Below are 16,930 nucleotides of genomic sequence, written 5' to 3'. Positions count from 1 at the left end.
AAGTATCTGATATCTGAGAAATAACCTAGTAAAGTATGGAGATGATTTTCTCCTAGAAGACTGGCTATTAGTTTGACTTTTTCCAGTATTCATGGCTCACGAATACTACTTGCTAATGCAGAGAGAAATTGGAATCTATATTTAATGGAGAGTGTCTCCATAATGATGAAATCACAGAACCTTAAAGAAATATTATTGTTATATTCATGAACTAACTGGACTAGTCATCATTCTACAAGTGTAAAGGTCTGTAGGTATTCCATAATTTTCAGCTTCACATCATTCTCTAAAATTGGTATGTTTCAACTTGCTCACACTCACACCTCAGACTAGTAAAACGAAGGCTTCTCTCTAGCTTTCCCTAATCTCCTCCAGGGAGAAACAGTTTCTTCTTTGCTTCTGTATCCTCACATCACTTGCTTTGTGCTTCCTTTATATGCTTATATTATTGCTTTATGATTATATATTTATGTATACATAGAGATTACACAGTATTATTATTTGTATTTCTGTACATCTCTGATCTTCCTTAATAGGTTTTAAGTTCTTTGAAGATGAAGATATCTCCTTGAACTCCCTCTATATCTTCTCTTTGACAGTCTGCCCTCTAAAATAAGGAACATGTAAATCAAATAACTTTATATTTTCAAAAGCCTCACAAGGCAAAAATTGATGTTTTGAGATGTAAGTCACCTAATTACAAACTATCAAACTTTTTGTTTGCTGGAGAATTCTCTCTGATGTAGAACACCTGTTTCAGTTACTGGCTATTTTAAAATGCAAACACCTCTTAACATTTGCAAGCTTCTCCACTCAGAAAACACAAACTACCTGTTACATTTTCCTTCAAAACTTTTTGAAAGGCTGCAAAAATCTGAGATAAAGAAAGAAGCAGAATATGAAGAAAATCAAAGGGCTTTATCTATGAATATAATTAAAAATCCAATATTCTCTAAAGAAATATCTTGACACTGCTCCTCCTGTCCCCAGCTATACCTGCATCTTCCTATATCTCTTTCTTCTTCTTCATAATTAAGAAAAGTGTATTGGAAAACATATGCAACAGAATTCATCTTCAGAGTAATTTTCAACAAGTACAGTAAGTTAAGTCTAAGCCCAGTCAGGTATCTACCACTGGTGTACAGTCCCTGCTCTTTCTCCCTTACTTTTCAGTGTAATTATAGCCATCTGCTTATACCCTCTACTTTCTTCAGCCTCCATTTCAAAGTCTTAAACCAAACAGCTTTTATTTACCCCATCACACGATAAATAACTAGCTTAGCATGTGACTCCAACCAAGAACGCTTGGTTTTAACAGAAGAGCTATCCCATAATAAAAAGGAATGCACCTCTAATGGTAGAATTTCAGGTAGACATGTTGTGTAGAGGGCATTCCTCATCCCCTCAGATTTTACCTCATAGATTTGCTGAAGGCCAAAATAAGTAGAGAGTAGAACCCAGGAGTGAAAAAAAAAAGAGAGTAAGAAGGGAAAATAGTAAAGTGGTTTTGCAAATATTTGGTTGAACTTATAATACCAAAAATTCCATATAATGCTTCATTTTAGGTTTTCAAATGACTAATTACAGAGCTAACTTCTGCTTTAAGCAAGCCGAACATATGGAAATTCATTTTTTTAAAAAAGATAAATTAAGGGATGATTTTTTGCTTTACAAAAAGACTTTTCAATGTTTTTTTTTTTACCAAGCAGGCTTCCAAGTGTATTAAAAAATAGCTCTACTTCAAAAAAACAAACCAGATTCACACACTCTTTTCTTTTTTAACAAATGGTAAAAATATGGAACGCTTCACGAATTTGCGTGCCATCCTTGCACAGGGGCCATGCTAATCTACTCCATATTGTTCCAATTTTAATATATGTGCTGCTGAAGCGGGCACCACACACTCTTTTCAAGAAATAATTCACTGAATAGAGTGACCACCTACTCAGTGTCAGGAACTGGAATGCCAACCAAAAGACACACTACTGGTGCTTGAGGGGCAGGGCATGTGTTCCATCTGAGAGGTTTCTGAGGACAAATTCTTGTGATTCTTTCTCTGAAGTGCTATAAATGGGCATGAACACTACACTTTAGATTTTTAGCAGAACAGTTAAAAGTAGGCTTATAACAAAAGTCTCACAGTACTTTATTCCCTATCTTTTGCAGTGTAATGCCATAGTCAAAAAGCATTTAGTTAAAAATAATTCTGCTGCTTTTGCTTTTGTGTCTCAGTGGCCAGAAGAATTATAGAAAATAGGAATCCCCTATGTTTACATACTAAAAAACTCCATAGACATATAAAGTTTTTAAAAATTATTAATTACTTACCTAAAGCAGGAACTAGTAAGGACTGATTTTTCTCAATCTTTGTTGTCATTTGATTAGTCCAAATTACCTGTAAAAAGAAAGAGAGAAAATGAGCTATAGAGGCCAATAATCAAGTCTTTGACCAATTTTTTGAGGTCTTCCTTATTTCTACAAGGCTCAAAATAAAAAAAAAAGCTGATGCTGAAATAACTCTTGACTTAACAGTTTTCTACAAATAAAGAAAAACTTCATCTTTTAATTTTTGGAGTTTTCTTGTTCAAAAACAAAGTTAATTTACCCATAAAACACAGTAGGCAATTTGTTATGTAAATATGCATATAGTTATAAATGATATAGCAAAATTCTAAATGTTAAGTCATTAAAAAAACTCACTAAGGAAATAGAAAATCAAACTAAAAGTCATGGTACCTGTAGAACTGTACCATCTCCAACACAATGATCTTCCTTTTCTAGTTTTTCTCTCTCTCTTCCCTTTCTTTCCTCCCTCTCTTTCTCCTTGGTCCTCTCTTCCTCACTTTCCACCTCATTCTACTGTCATTTAAAAAATTTCCTGTTCATACCTTACATCTGCTATTAGTGCTCATAGTTATTGCTTTTGTCCATTGGTGGCAGTCAGAGCTAACGAGCTGGATAATAATCTCTGGGTCAAACAGTAGTCTATGGTTAAGATTTTATATTCTGAAAGCTAAGTTTTGTCAATTTTTTTCTCTTTTAAAATATTATTTATTTAAAATTATTTAAAATATTACTTATTCATGACTCCCTGGGAGGGGAAGAGAGATGGATTTTGGTGATGTGAAAAACAAGATAATATAAAATTTATTTTAAAAAGATTTGGAAAGATTAAACAGCTTAATAGCATGAAGGGAAAAAGGAAATTAAGGTACTCCAGAACATGAAAAACAAACATTAGTGCATCTGGCAAAGGCATACAAAATCTCTGACGATCAGAATTTATGATATTCCCCCAATACCAATCTTTTTTCTAATAAGTAAGATTTATATTGCATTTAGCTGGATTGGATAAAGAAGTTCCCATCTTAGAGATGCACTTCTCTCAAAAGATACCACCATGAAGGAAAAAGTTAAGAAATGGTTACTTTGTTTATTGGGTAGTAAAGTACCCTAGCTACAAAGAAGTCCATAGATCACTGAACTGTGGTTAGGAATAGCCATAAGACTTCTGCAAAGACTGTCTTCTAGCTTCCTTTCACTGAGCACCAAAGGCCTCCAGAGAAGCTCAGAATAATTTCAAACAAGATAAATCTTAGTTAAATGGATGTTTGACTGCCTAGAGTTGACAACAAAAAGAACAACTTTTGCTGAAGCTATTTGAAGTTATGGGGAACTAGGTGGCACGGTCGACAGAATGCCAGGCCTAGAATCAGGAAGACTCATCTTCCTGCAAGTCACTTAACCCTGTCTGCCTCAATTTCTTGATCTGTAAAATGAAGTAGAGAAGACAATGGTAAACTACTCCAGTATTTTTGCCAAGAAAACCCCAAGTACAGTCACAAAGTATCAGATACAACAAAAAATGACCGAACAACAACAAACTGACCTTGCCATAAATGCCTAATTCCTTTTGTAAATATAGTTCTTGTTTAAAAATTTCCATTATTTTATCCATTACTTTCCACATGAAAGAAATGACCAGAAATACTGACTTCTGTTTTACCAAAAATTGTAAATTTGGATTTTGCCTTGCTAACATATTTATAATCTAATCATTCTCTCTGCAAAAACACCTGAGTAAATGCTATTATAAAAGAAAAATATTGAGAATTCCTATGAATAACATTTTTGCAAGAGAGAAGCACAAAGCTCCATTTTAAATTGCAAGTTTTCATACTGGCTGAACATTTCTCAAGCTTTGGTCTAAGGAACTATAAATAGCTCTAAGTAGAGCATGCCACCTACTGGCCATTTAATAAGAGTAAAAGAAATCTGAATTATGGCAAATGACAGAAAAAGTATTTAAGACAGAGTACTATAGACTTCTATGGGTGACAGAAAATTCCTAAACACTACTGCCAGGGAAAAATTAATAACAACAACAAAGATAACAAATCATTAACAGCCAGCTGCATTCTCTATTTCAGATACTAGCAGAGAGAACATGGGAAAACTGCTTACCCAATCTCACAAAGAGCCAAAGCTAAACCACCACTAGAATTGACATTGCTATATGAAGCAATGACTCTTCATATAAAGGAGAAAAAAACCATCTCACTCTTATTATAAAGCTCATCTCATACACAAGTTACTAAGGCAAACATGAAGTCTAATTTGTTGTATGCAGACATGGGAAGGTACAGAAGGTAAAATCTGATACAGTTTATTATGAAACTTTCTCTATTTCTTTTTTTTTTAAGGCAACTGGGGTTAAGTGACTTGCCCAGGGTCACACAGCTAGTGAGTGTCAAGTGTTTGGTTTGAGGGCAGATTTGAACTCAGGTCCTCCTGACTTCAGGGCAGGTGCTCTATCCACTGTACCACCTAGCTGCCCCATTCTGAAACTTTCTTGATACTCAAACTTACAGCTAATTTGTGATTATTTGCCATGCTGATCAGCTGCTGTGCTAGTCCATTCAGTAACCGTGTTCGAAGGGAGAGGTCATCAAAATCATGCCGAAATGGAAATGCAATCCCATCCACTACAATCAGCTGGACCTAAATACACAAGAGGTCAAAGTATGAAGTTAACACTCAGTTTTTTTTTTAATTTGCTGAACCAACAGTTAAATTACAGGATTAAACTTGAAATCCAGGGATTTCCCTGGAATCCAGCTATTCCCTGGAATAGCTCTTTTACTGATTAGTTATAAGTTTATACAAGTTAACCATCTACACAACTATAGATTGATATAAGAACTGGTAGAAATTGTACTTTATTAGTCAAGTTCATCATACTAAAACAATAATTCATCTAAGGGAGGAAGAGAAATCGTAACATCTTAAGCTTTTCACATTGTATTTACCATCACATAAATATGTCACACTACCATCAAGGTACAACATAGTATTTACTGAAGTGTCAAGCTGATTATAGTTTCTGTATAATAAATTTTATTCTGAATTGTTCGTCGTCATAAAACTGGGCTAAGTTTAGCATAATATCCTCAGATAAAAATTCTCAAGACATCTCATGAAGCTTTATTGAATTTTAAATGCATAATCTTGCTTTGTTTGAAATATACCAGAAATTTACTATAATAATACAAAATTTCATATATAAGTAGATCTGTCCTTAGGCCCATTCAAATAGGCTGATTAGTGGATCTGTAAAAGAGCCCCAGACTTCCATTTCCAGGAGCCAAAATGGTGGAGTAAAAAGTAAGTCGCTCTCACTCTCTCTTACTGACCTCTGAAAGCCCAGAAAATATTGCCCCAGGAAAAACCCTGGAACAGTTGAGCCAGTAGAAAGATAGGGTGCAGAAGTCTTGTAGCCCAGGAAGCTTAGGGGATTAACAGGAAAGGCCTCTCTCACTCAGGGGTAGGAGGAGTAGCGCAGGATGGGAGGTGTCATGGCAAGCCTTAACTCAGCATACCAGGGGGGAGATTATGAGCCCCAGGGCGGTGGAGCAGGCAAGCGTCAACACCAGGACCCCCCAAACACCTCAGTGCAGGCAGGGGAACTGGTAGACACCAGCTCAGAAAATCACCACGTGTATTCTCCAGCAGCCAAATCTCCCAGTGCTTCAGCACAGTTCTAGGAAGTACTACTCCAAGAGGCAAAGCTCCAGGCTGATAGACAACCTCCAGCAGCCAAACATTTGAGTGCAAGGCCCAAGTGAGCAGGCATCCCCCAAGGGCCAGACTCCCCACCGGCACCACAACAGCTCCAGTGTTGCTGATCTCAGTCCAGCACAAGGTAAGCTGCCAGAACCCTACTGCCTCCAACTGCCAGCACCTGAGGCCCCAGCACACAAAGCCAGTGATCAGGTCCTGAAAGTCACTGAAAGAATCCACCAATCACCTCCTAAAAGAGATCCTAAACTGAAAATGCCAAGGAATATTGTATCCAAATTTCAAAATTAACATATCAAAGAGAAAACACTGCAAGCAGCCAGAAAGAAACAATTTAAATATCATGGAACCACAGTCAGGATTACACAGGACCTTGCAGCTTCTGGAGGGCACAGAATACAATATTCTGTAAAACAAAGGAGCTTGGATTACAACCAAGGATCAACTACCCAGCAAAACTGAGCATGATCTTTCAGGGGAGGAGATGGACATTCAACAAAATAGAGGACTTCCAAACCTTCCTGATGAAAAGACCAGAGCTCAGCAGAAAATCTGATCTTCAAACAAGACTCAAGAGACATAAAAAGGTAAACAGGAAAGAAAAAAACAACATGGTATTAATAATAGCAAACTGTTTACATCCCTACAAGGGAAGACGAAACTTGTAACTCTTGAGAACTCTATTGTTATTATGACATTTAAAAGGAGTATACATAGACAGAGGGTGTGGGTATAAGTTGACTTTGATGTGATGATAAAAAAATCTAATTAAATGGTGAAAAGGGATTATACTGGGAGAAGAGGAAAGGAGGAGGCAGACAAGGATAAATTACATCACATGAAAAGGCACAAAAACCTATTACAGTAGAGGGAAAGAAGGGAGGGAGATGAGCATTGTTTGAACCTTACTCTCAACAGATTTGATTCAAAGAGGGAATAAGATAATCATTAGGTATAGAAATCTAACTTACCCTATAGGAAGTAGAAGGGAAATAGAAAATGAAAGTATGTGGGGGGGAACAGAAGAGAGGGCAGACTGAGGGAGGGGGTGGTGAAAAGCAAAATTCTAGTGAGGAGAGAAAGGGAGAAAAGAGAGAGAAAAGCATAAACGGGGGAAAATAGGATGGTGAGAAAGACACAGATAGTAATCATAACTGTGAATGTGAATGGGATGAACTCTCCCATAAGATGGAAGCAGATAGCAGAGTGGATTAAGAACCATAATCTTACAATATGTTGTTTACAAGAAACACACTTGAAGCAGAGGGATACACACAGAGTAAAAGGCTGGAGCAGAATATATTTTGCTTCAGTTGAAGTAAAAAAGCAGGGGTAGCAATCCTGATCTCAGAAAAAGCAAAAGCAAAAATAGATCTAATTAAAAGAGATAAGGAAGGAAACTACATCCTGCTAAAAGGTACCATAGACAATGAACTCATATCATTACTAAACATATATGCACCAAGTGGTATAGCATCCAAATTCTTAGAGAAGTTAAAGGAGCTACAGGAAGAAATAGATAATAAAACTATACTAGTGAGGGACCTCAACCTTTCCCTCTCAGAACTAGATAAATCTAACCACAAAATAAAAAAGAAAGTAGTTAAGGAGATAAAGAGAATATTAGAAAAGTTAGATATGGTTGACCTCTGGAGAAAATTGAATGGGGATAGAAAGGAATATACCTTTTTCTTAGCAGTATATGGCACCTACACAAAAACTGACCACATACTATGGAATAAAAACCTCACAATCAAATGCAGAAGGGCAGAAACATAAAATGCATTCTTTTCAGATCATGATGCAATAAAAAAAATACATGTAATAAAGGGCCATGGAAAGATAGACTAAAATTAATTGGAAACTAAATAATCTAATCCTAAAGAATGAGTGGGTCAAACAACAAATCACAGAAACAATCAATAACTTCATCCAAGAGAATGCCAATAATGAGACAATATACAAAAACTTATGGGATGCAGTGAAAGTGGTTCTTGGAGAAGTTTTATATCTCTAAATACTTATATGAATAAAGTAGAGAAAGAAGAGATCAATGAATTGGGCATGCAACTAAAAAAGCTAGCACAAATAAAAAATCCCCAATTAAACACCAAATTAGAAAGTCTGAAAAGCAAAGGAGAGATTAATAAAATTGAAATTAAGAAAACTATTGAACTAATAAATAAATCTAAGACTTGGTTTTATGAAAAAACCAATAAAATGAGATAAACTTTTGGTTAAGTAGAGCAAAAAAAAGAAAGAAAATCAAATTACCAGCATCAAAAATTTTCATTTCATTTCACCAACCAATGAAAAGGAAATCAAAACAATAATTAGGAGCTATTTTGCCCAACTATATGCCAATAAATTTGATAATCTTAGTGAAATCGATGAATATTTACAAAAATATAAATTGCCCAGATTAAAGGAAGAGGAAATAAAATATTTAAATAACCCCATTTCAGAAAAAGAAATTAAACAAATCATCAATGAACTCTCTAAGAAAAAAATCTCCAGGACCAGATGGATTTACAAGTGAATTCTATCAAACATTTAAAGAACAACTAATTCCAATACTCTATAAACTGTTTGGGAAAATAGGTGAAGAAAGAGTCCTACCAAACTCTTTTTATGATATAAATATGATGCTGATATCAACCAAGAAGAGCCAAAACAGAAAAAGAAAATTATAGACCAATTTCCCTAACGAATACAGATACAAAAATCTTAAATTAAAATATTAGCAAAGAGATTACAGCAACTTATCTAGAGGATAATACTTATGACCAAATAGGATTTATGCCAGAAATGCAGGCCTGCTTCAATATTAGGAAAACTATCAGCATAACTGACCTTATCAACAACAAAACTAACAAATCATATGATCATCTCAAAAGATGGAGAAAAAGCATCTGACAAAATACAATATCTACTCCTACTAAAAACACTAGAGAGCATAGGAATAAATGGAATCTTCCTTAAAATGTTAGGTAGCATCTATCTAAAACTATTAGCAAGCATTATATGTGATGAGGATAAGCTAGAAGCATTTCCAATAAGATTGGGGTGAAACAAAGAGGTTCAAATATCACCACTGTTCATTCAATATGATACTAGAAATGTTACCTTTAGCAATAAGAGAAGAAAAAGAAATTGAAGGAATTAGAATAGGCAAAGAAGAAACAAAGCTATCACTCCTTGCAGATGATATGACGGTATACTTAGAGAATCGGGTAAAAAATTACTTGAAATAATAAACAAATTTAGCCAAGTTGCAGGATATAAAATAAACCCATATAAAGCATGGACATTTCTATATATTACTTACAATGCCCAACAGCAAGAGAGAGAAAGAGAATTTCTATTTAAAGTTACTGTAAACATTATAAAATATTTGGGAGTCTACCTGCCAAAAGAAACCCAGGAACTACATGAACACAATTACAAAACACTTTTCACAAAAATAAGTCAGATCTAAGTAAATGGAAAAATATCAATTGCTTGTGGGTTGGCGAGCTAATATAATAAAAATGACAATTCTACCTAAATTAATTTACTTATTCAGTGCCATATCGATCAAACTACCAAAAAATTATTTTATAGAGGTAGAAAAAACGATAACAAAATTCACTGGAAGAACAAAAGGTCAAGAATATCAAGGGAACTAATGAAAAGAAATGCAAGGGAAGGTGGCCTAGCTGTACCAGACCTTAAATTGTATTATAAAGCAGCAATCATCAAAACTACTTGGTATTGCTAAGAAACAGAGTGGTGGATAAGTGGAATAGGTTAGGCATGCAAGACACAACAGCCACTGACTATAGCAATCTACTATTTGATAAATCCAAAGATTCTAGGTTCTGGGATGAGAACTCATTATTTAACAAAAACTGCTGGAGAAATTGGAAAATAGTTTGGCAGAAACTAGGCATGGACCAACATCTTACACCCTATATACCAAGATAAAGTCAAAATGCGTACATGATTTAGATATAGACTGATACTATAAGCAAACTAGGAGAGCAAGGAATAGTTTACCTATCAGATCTATGGAGAAGGGAAGAATGTTTGACCAAACAAGAGATAGAGAACATTATGAAATGTAAAATGTATTTGATTACATTAAATTGAAAAGTTTTTATACAAACAAGCCAATACAACCAAGATTAGAAGGGAGGCAAAAAAGAAGGGAAACAATTTTTACAACCAGCATCTCTGATAAAGGCCTCATTTCTAAACTATATAGAGAACTGAGTCAAATTTATAAGAATACAAGTCATTCCCCAATTGAGAAATGGCTAAAGGACATGAACGGGCAGTTTTCAGAGGAAGAAATTAAAGCTATCTATAATCATAGGAAAAAAATGCTCTAAATCATTATTAGAGAAATGCAAATCAAAACCACACTAAGATACCACATCACACCTATCAGATTGGCTAACATGACAAAACAGGAAAATCATAAATATTGGAGAAGACGTGGGAAAACTGGAACACTAATGCATTGTTGGTGGAGTTGTGAACTGATTCAACCATTCTGGAGAGCAATCTGGAACTATGTCTACAGGGCTATAAAAATGTGCATACCCTTTGACCCAGCAATAGCACTTCTAGGGCTATATCCCAAAGAGATCATACAAATGGGAAAAGGAGCCACATGTACAAAAATATCTATAGCAGCCCTTTTTGTGGTGGCAAAGAAATGGAAATTAAGGGGATATCCATCAATTGGGGAATGGCTGAACAAGTTACGGTTTATGAATGTAATAGAATACTATTGTACTATAAGAAATAATGGGCAGGTGAACTTCAGAAAAACCTGGAAAGACTGATGATGAGTGAAGTGAGCAGAACCATGAACACTATACACAGTAACAGCCACACTGTGCAATGACTGACTTTGATTGACTTAGCTCTTATCAGCAATGCAAGGATCTAAGACAACTCCAAAGACTCACGATGGAAAATGCTATCCACATCCAAAGAAAGAACTATGGAGTCTGAGTGCAGTTGGAAGCATACTATTTGCTTTCCTTTTGTTTTGTTTTATTTCTTCTTTCTTGTGGTTCCTCCCATTAGTTCTAATTCTTCTTTACGTCATGACTAATGGGAAAATATGCTTAATATGAATGCATAAGTGGAATCTATATCGGATTGCACGCTGTCTTGGGAAGCAGGGAGGAGAGGCAAGGGAAGAAAATTTTAAATTCAAAATCTTATGAAAGTGAATGCTGAAAACTAAAAATGAATAAATAAATTATTAATTAAAACAAAAGAGAGAGAGAGTGCCCCAAGGCATGGAGCTTTAACACGATTTATAAGCACTGCACCATTGAAATCCAAAAGCAGACCAGAGTCAGGGAAGCTGCTTTTCCCAGATCTTTCCTATGTATTTATCACATTCAGATTCATATAATATACACAACAGAACTGCCCTGCTCACTTCTGACCAACCATTAGGTCAGCACTCTGGGGATGACTCACTACCTCTAGCTGACCATGTGGGAGTCAGAGCTGAAGGACTTACTTGTTTCGGGGATAATGAAAAAATACCCCTTATTGGCCACTGTGCAGAAAGAGCTAATGATTCGATGGATTTTTTAAGGTGAGTGAAATCCTAGGGAGAAGGTCCCTTTGAACCTTTGAGGGGGAATGGTCAAAGAAAATGAGTAGTTTTAGTAGAGGATTAACTGTCTACTGTTTTATTAGATAGAACAGAACATTAACCCCAAACTGTATTTTAACATGTGACCTTTACCTTGGTCAAGATTCTGACAAATGATACTTCAAATAATCAGACAAAGATGTCTGATGACACGGAGGTGGGGATGTGTGATGAGGGAGGATATGTCATTTTGGGCATTTCTCTAAGCTAGAAATGCTTGGCCTTAGAATGTGAAATTAAAAAAAAATTATAGAATATTTGGGTCTAAAATACACAATAGAGAATTAATGTTTTTCTCTGACACTATCAATACGTACTTGTTAAAAAGCCTTGTTTAGCACTTGTTTTGCTTCTTTTATGTGTAGGAAATAAATACCTCTCTCATACATGTTTTGCAGCATACAGAGTAGCTTTCTAATCTCCACTTTGGGGAGATATTGGATATGAGTTAAAACACAAGCTCTAAGAAATGTTCCCCCAAGGTACTGGGGGGGGGAGGAGGTGAAGGGCTTACAAGTGAAAGAGGAACCTAACTTGTCTTTTAGGTGGACTTTTCTTTTAGGACTAAACCCAGTGATATACCACAATCGGTTCCAAAACAGAGGGTACCTTAGTGAAAAGGGTACAATGATTCAGCTCCTTAAGCTCCCTAGTAAGTATAGTTGTTAAATATAGTTTTTGTTCCTGTTTTATCTTTCCTACTAGAGTAAAAGTACTAGCACAATATCTTATATAGATAGTTCCTGCTTTACATAAATTTGAATTATGCAAATTTTGAAAGAAATCTGCATTCCAAAACCAAACAAACCTATGTTAACTTTTTGTTTGTTTGTTTTTTGCTAGGCAATGGGGTTAAGTGACTTCCCCCCCCCCCCCCCCCCGGGTCACAAAGCTAGTGTTATGTATCTGAGGTGGTATTTGAACTCAGGTCCTCCTGACTCCAGGGTTGGTGCTCTATCCATTCCGCCACCTAGCTGCCCCCAAATAGCACTGCAGGGATTTGAACTCGGGTTTTTTTCAATCTGGTGTTCTTTCCACTGTAGGCATGTGCTGTTTTTTTTTTTTTAGGGGTGGGGGTGCCCAGGCAATGGGGTTAAGTGACTTCCCCAGGGTCACACAGCTGAGGCTGGATTTGAACTCAGGTCCTCCTGACTCCAAGGCTGGAGTTCTATCCACTGCACCACCTAGCTGGCCCCCTATGTTAACTTTACTGTACAATACTGTGCTTTCTCTCTTCACTCCTGCCTCTAGGCTCTGACTCTGGGGTCTCCCACTCCTTCACCAAAACAAACCCCTCCCCCAAACAATAACCAAAACAAAAACCTAAAAAGCCCTCCAAATGAAAGCTAAAGAATGGATAGACCACCACTGCCTGCTCCCTCCGGATTGGGAACATGGCTTGAGACCTCAAGTGCTGAGAGGGGAGACCTCTGTCCCACTCTGCCCACCTACCCTTGTGTCCCACCCACATGTCTGTCTTTCCTCTGTCCACATGTGGGTACCACATGTCTGTCCCATACTCTCCTGTCTGTGTTGTCCGTTCCAGCCAGGCCCCCATATAGCTGACTGCAGTTCCCACATGTTCCTCCTCCTGCTCTCTAGTCTCTGTACCCAGCCCCCACATGTCCTTGAACCATGTGTGCTCACCTTCTCCCTCCTTGAGCACCCCAGTCTTCTTCCTGCTTCCTTCCCTCCTTTCCTTCCCCACACCTTCAGGCAGATTCACATTATGTAAAAATGCTTTACATAGAAGGTCTTTAGAAAGGTCCACTTACAAAAAGTGAGAACTGTCTGTACATAAGAAGTGCTTAGTGGAAGCCTCAGACACTTACTAGCTATGTGACCCTGGGTCACTTAACCCTATTTGCCTCTTTACCAAGAAAACCCCAAATGGGGCCATGAAAAGTTGGATGGGACTGAAACAACTGAGAAAAGAGTTTGCTGAAACCCAGAGATAGTTTAAAAAATTAACCTTAGGCTATATCTGGTCTTACAAAGAAGAAGCTATTAAAAAGCAGACTATATCAGCAGCTAGGTGGTGCAGGGGATAGAGTACCAGTCCTGGATTCAGAAGGACCTGAGTTCAAATCCAGCCTCAGACACATAACACTAGCTGTGACCCTGGGCAAGTCACTTAACCTCACTGCCTAGCCAAAAAAAAGAAAAAAAAAGAAAGAAAAAAGCAGACTTATAAGTGAGCCACTTTATGCTCAGAGTTAATGACTTAAAAGCAACTGGCATCATACTAATAATTAGTTATTGAATTTAGTAGTCCAGTTGACAGTTCAGCAATAAAATTTATAATCTATTTTTACTTCCTTTATTTGCTCTGTATTACCCAGAGATTTTTTTAAAAGGACATCCTGGATTTTGAAAGTTACCTTACCTTGTATAAACTGCCAAAGAAGAAAAAAACCCTTTTAACTCTTTATGCAACAGACCACCAAATCCTACTGATGATTCAATTGTAGGGTGGAAGTGACCATAGGTTTCTGAAGACTAGGCAGGTGGAGTGAAAACTGACAGGTTTTACCATGTAGCCTTACAGACTGAGTTCACTGTGTGAGGACCAACTCTGTTAAATATGGAGAGGCTCATCACCAATGGGCTACCCACTAAGTGCTGAATTCTTTGTCCGTGGCAATCCATGAAACAGAGAAAAATAGCCCTCAATCCTGTGTCAAATCAAATTAACAAGCATTTATTATGCACCTACTATGTGCTAGATACCATGCTAAGTGCTGGGGATTAAAAAAAGGCAGAAGCAGTCTTTGCTCTCAAAGAGCTCATAGTCTCTCAGTGGAGACAACATGCAATCAACTATATGGTCAAACAGGATATAAAGAATAAATTGGAGATAATCTCAGAGGGAAGGCACTAAGGTTAAGGAGTAACAATAAAGGCTTCTTGTGGGACTTTAGCTGAGACTTGAAGGAAGCAAGGGAAGTTAAGAAGCAGAAATGAAGAGGAAGAACATTCTTGGCATGGGGGACAGTCTGTGGAAATCCCCAGAATTGAAGTAAAGGCTGGTGTTACTGGATAACAGAGTACAAGGAAGGGAAAAAGGGGTAAGAAGACTGTAAAGGGAAGAAGGTAGGTTATGAAGGGCCTTAAAAGCCAGACATAAGATTTTATATTTGATCTTGAGGAAATAAGGTGCCACTGGAGTGACTAGGTTAGGGTAGGGTGACATGGTCAGACCTACTTGTTAGAAAGACTGTTTTGGCATAAAATGAGGAATGGCTGAGGATGAGAAAGCAAGGGTCCAGGCTGAGCTGGATGAAGAGGATAATTTCACAGGAACCTTTACTTGCAGGGCGGCTAGATGCTAGCAATGGGAGCAGAGGCTAAAAATCACATGGTTTTAAAATTATCTATAAATATGAACTTAGCTGTTAGAACTCTAAACATGAGAATTTATCCAAAGGCCAACATGCTGACAAATTTTCTGGAAAAATAAATATCAAAACTGGTAGCCTCACAAAGCCAATAGTTTCATTTTGGGTACCAAAGTAATAGTATCATTTTGTAGGGCATTTGGTCATTTTGTCTTGCAGTACTAATGACCTGAATAAGAAAAAGAAGACCATTGTAAGGAATATGCTGATGTTTGGCTTCCACGGGATAGCAAAACAGGGGGCCCTGGAGGAAAGAGAAAGCTTGCCCCAGCCAATCAGATCTTGAAGCAAGAAGCTAGTTTAAACACAAAGTTTCTGTTAGAGGGGCCCAGACCCTAAAGCAGCTCAAACTGGTTGGAGTCAAGCACCAGGCACCAGCTTTTTGCAAGTACCCATGCTTAATAAGCCTCATACATATTATCTGACACACCCCAAGGGCAGAGACTGCCGCCATTTTTGAACATGGGATGCATGATCCAGGTGGGTTAACATGTCAAGGAGCAACATGGGATGGGCGCATAAGGAAGATTGTAACCCGGAAGGGCTAGGACCAATCCTAGCTCTGACAGGAGGAGCAGGATCATACCAACAGTACAAAAGCTGGCTCTCGCTTCTGTACAGTGTGCCTCTCCCAACAGGGGGTGCACCTGCTTCTTGCAAGAACCATAATAAATGATTCTTCTTTCACTCCAGACTTAGTTTTGTTATTGAGAGTGAGACTCCACTTGGCATCGCAACTGGGAAAGCAATGGGCTGTGGCAGCCTGCCCGGGCTAACTTCTCAACCCTGCTGAGGGGGTCCAAGGGGCTCTATTTCTAACAACCATGAAGAAAGCTCATCTACCAATATCTGCTGCATATCATAAAGAGATAAAAATATATGAATAATGACAAGATTCTCCAAAATGAATCAACATGTACAGGGTGTCTCAAAAAGTCGTACTGTTTTAAGCTCTAGTAGCTTTAAAATGCACTAAAGACTTTTTGGACAGTCTGTACCTTAATGCTCTGACTTCACTATAAGAGGAGGCACAGGGGTGGATGGCAAAAAGTATGTTGGCTAACATCTGAGAAATAAAAGACGTCTGACAATGTTTGCCAGGATCATGAAGGGTGCACAGAGTCCAAACAGAAAAGGTCCTCCAGGTGCTCTTGTTTGCAGATGATGTTCTGATTACAGCAAGACTAAGAATATTATAGGACCTTTACAGGGAGATCTATTATTTAAAAGAAAAGAAAAGCAGAATGAATAGAAAATGCCTCTTTTCCAAACTATGGCAAGCAGGTATATGGCCAGGTCACTGAACATTGTTCTTCCCTCTCCCTGTTTCCCCATCCTCTCTCTTTCTTCTCTTCCCTGTCTCCTTTTTTCTCTCTTTCTCTCCCCCCATTCTTTTTCTTCCCTCACTCCACTCCCCCATACACACACACACACACACACACACACACACACACACACACACACACACACACACACACATATTATATACGCATTTATGTATGAATGTGTATGTAAATGTCTGGGACAGATAACTGCAGAGGAATTATGATCTGGACTCATATTTGAAAATGAGTTGGACTGCATTTGGAAATCTGCATGGTGCACTCAAAAATCCTAAATTGCACCTATCAGTTTTAACCCAAATGTTCTTTCAGAAATGTTGTATGGTTGTGAATACAAGAACATTATAATCTCCAAAGATAAAAAGTTTGGACACTCAAGGTCAGTAGAGCTAAGGATGCTGGGCACAGAAAAACTGCAATACATTTCCAATTTTAACCCATGCAGA

At 37.4% G+C, this 16,930-nt stretch overlaps 1 protein-coding gene and 1 non-coding gene across 8 annotated transcripts in view; both read right to left on the bottom strand.

The window, feature by feature from the left end:
* The window catches only part of RAD51C (RAD51 paralog C), a 66,669-nt gene that overhangs the window by 25,784 nt on the left and 23,955 nt on the right, over nucleotides 1–16,930 (bottom strand). For all 7 annotated transcript variants that reach the window (XR_002325576.2, XR_002325577.2, XM_020991989.2 and 4 more), the window contains exons 5-6: nucleotides 4,870–5,001; nucleotides 2,329–2,395 (exon numbers count right to left, since the gene is read on the bottom strand). Coding sequence is in view for 5 of the 7 variants with exons in the window: in XM_020991989.2 (XP_020847648.1) it covers nucleotides 2,329–2,395; nucleotides 4,870–5,001 (199 nt within the window). In the remaining 2 variants the exon portion in view is untranslated. The remainder of the gene's footprint in view (nucleotides 1–2,328; nucleotides 2,396–4,869; nucleotides 5,002–16,930) is intronic.
* LOC144458007 (U6 spliceosomal RNA) lies at nucleotides 1,791–1,897 on the bottom strand. Its single transcript, XR_013487571.1, has one exon. It is a non-coding gene; the product is annotated as a U6 spliceosomal RNA (small nuclear RNA).

This window comes from Phascolarctos cinereus, unplaced genomic scaffold, assembly GCF_003287225.1.
Source record: "Phascolarctos cinereus isolate Bilbo 61053 unplaced genomic scaffold, phaCin_HiC Scaffold_5;HRSCAF=322, whole genome shotgun sequence".
Lineage (NCBI taxonomy): Eukaryota > Metazoa > Chordata > Mammalia > Diprotodontia > Phascolarctidae > Phascolarctos > Phascolarctos cinereus.
The sequence above is the reverse complement of the archived record's forward strand: the minus strand, read 5'-3'. Positions and strand labels throughout refer to the sequence as shown.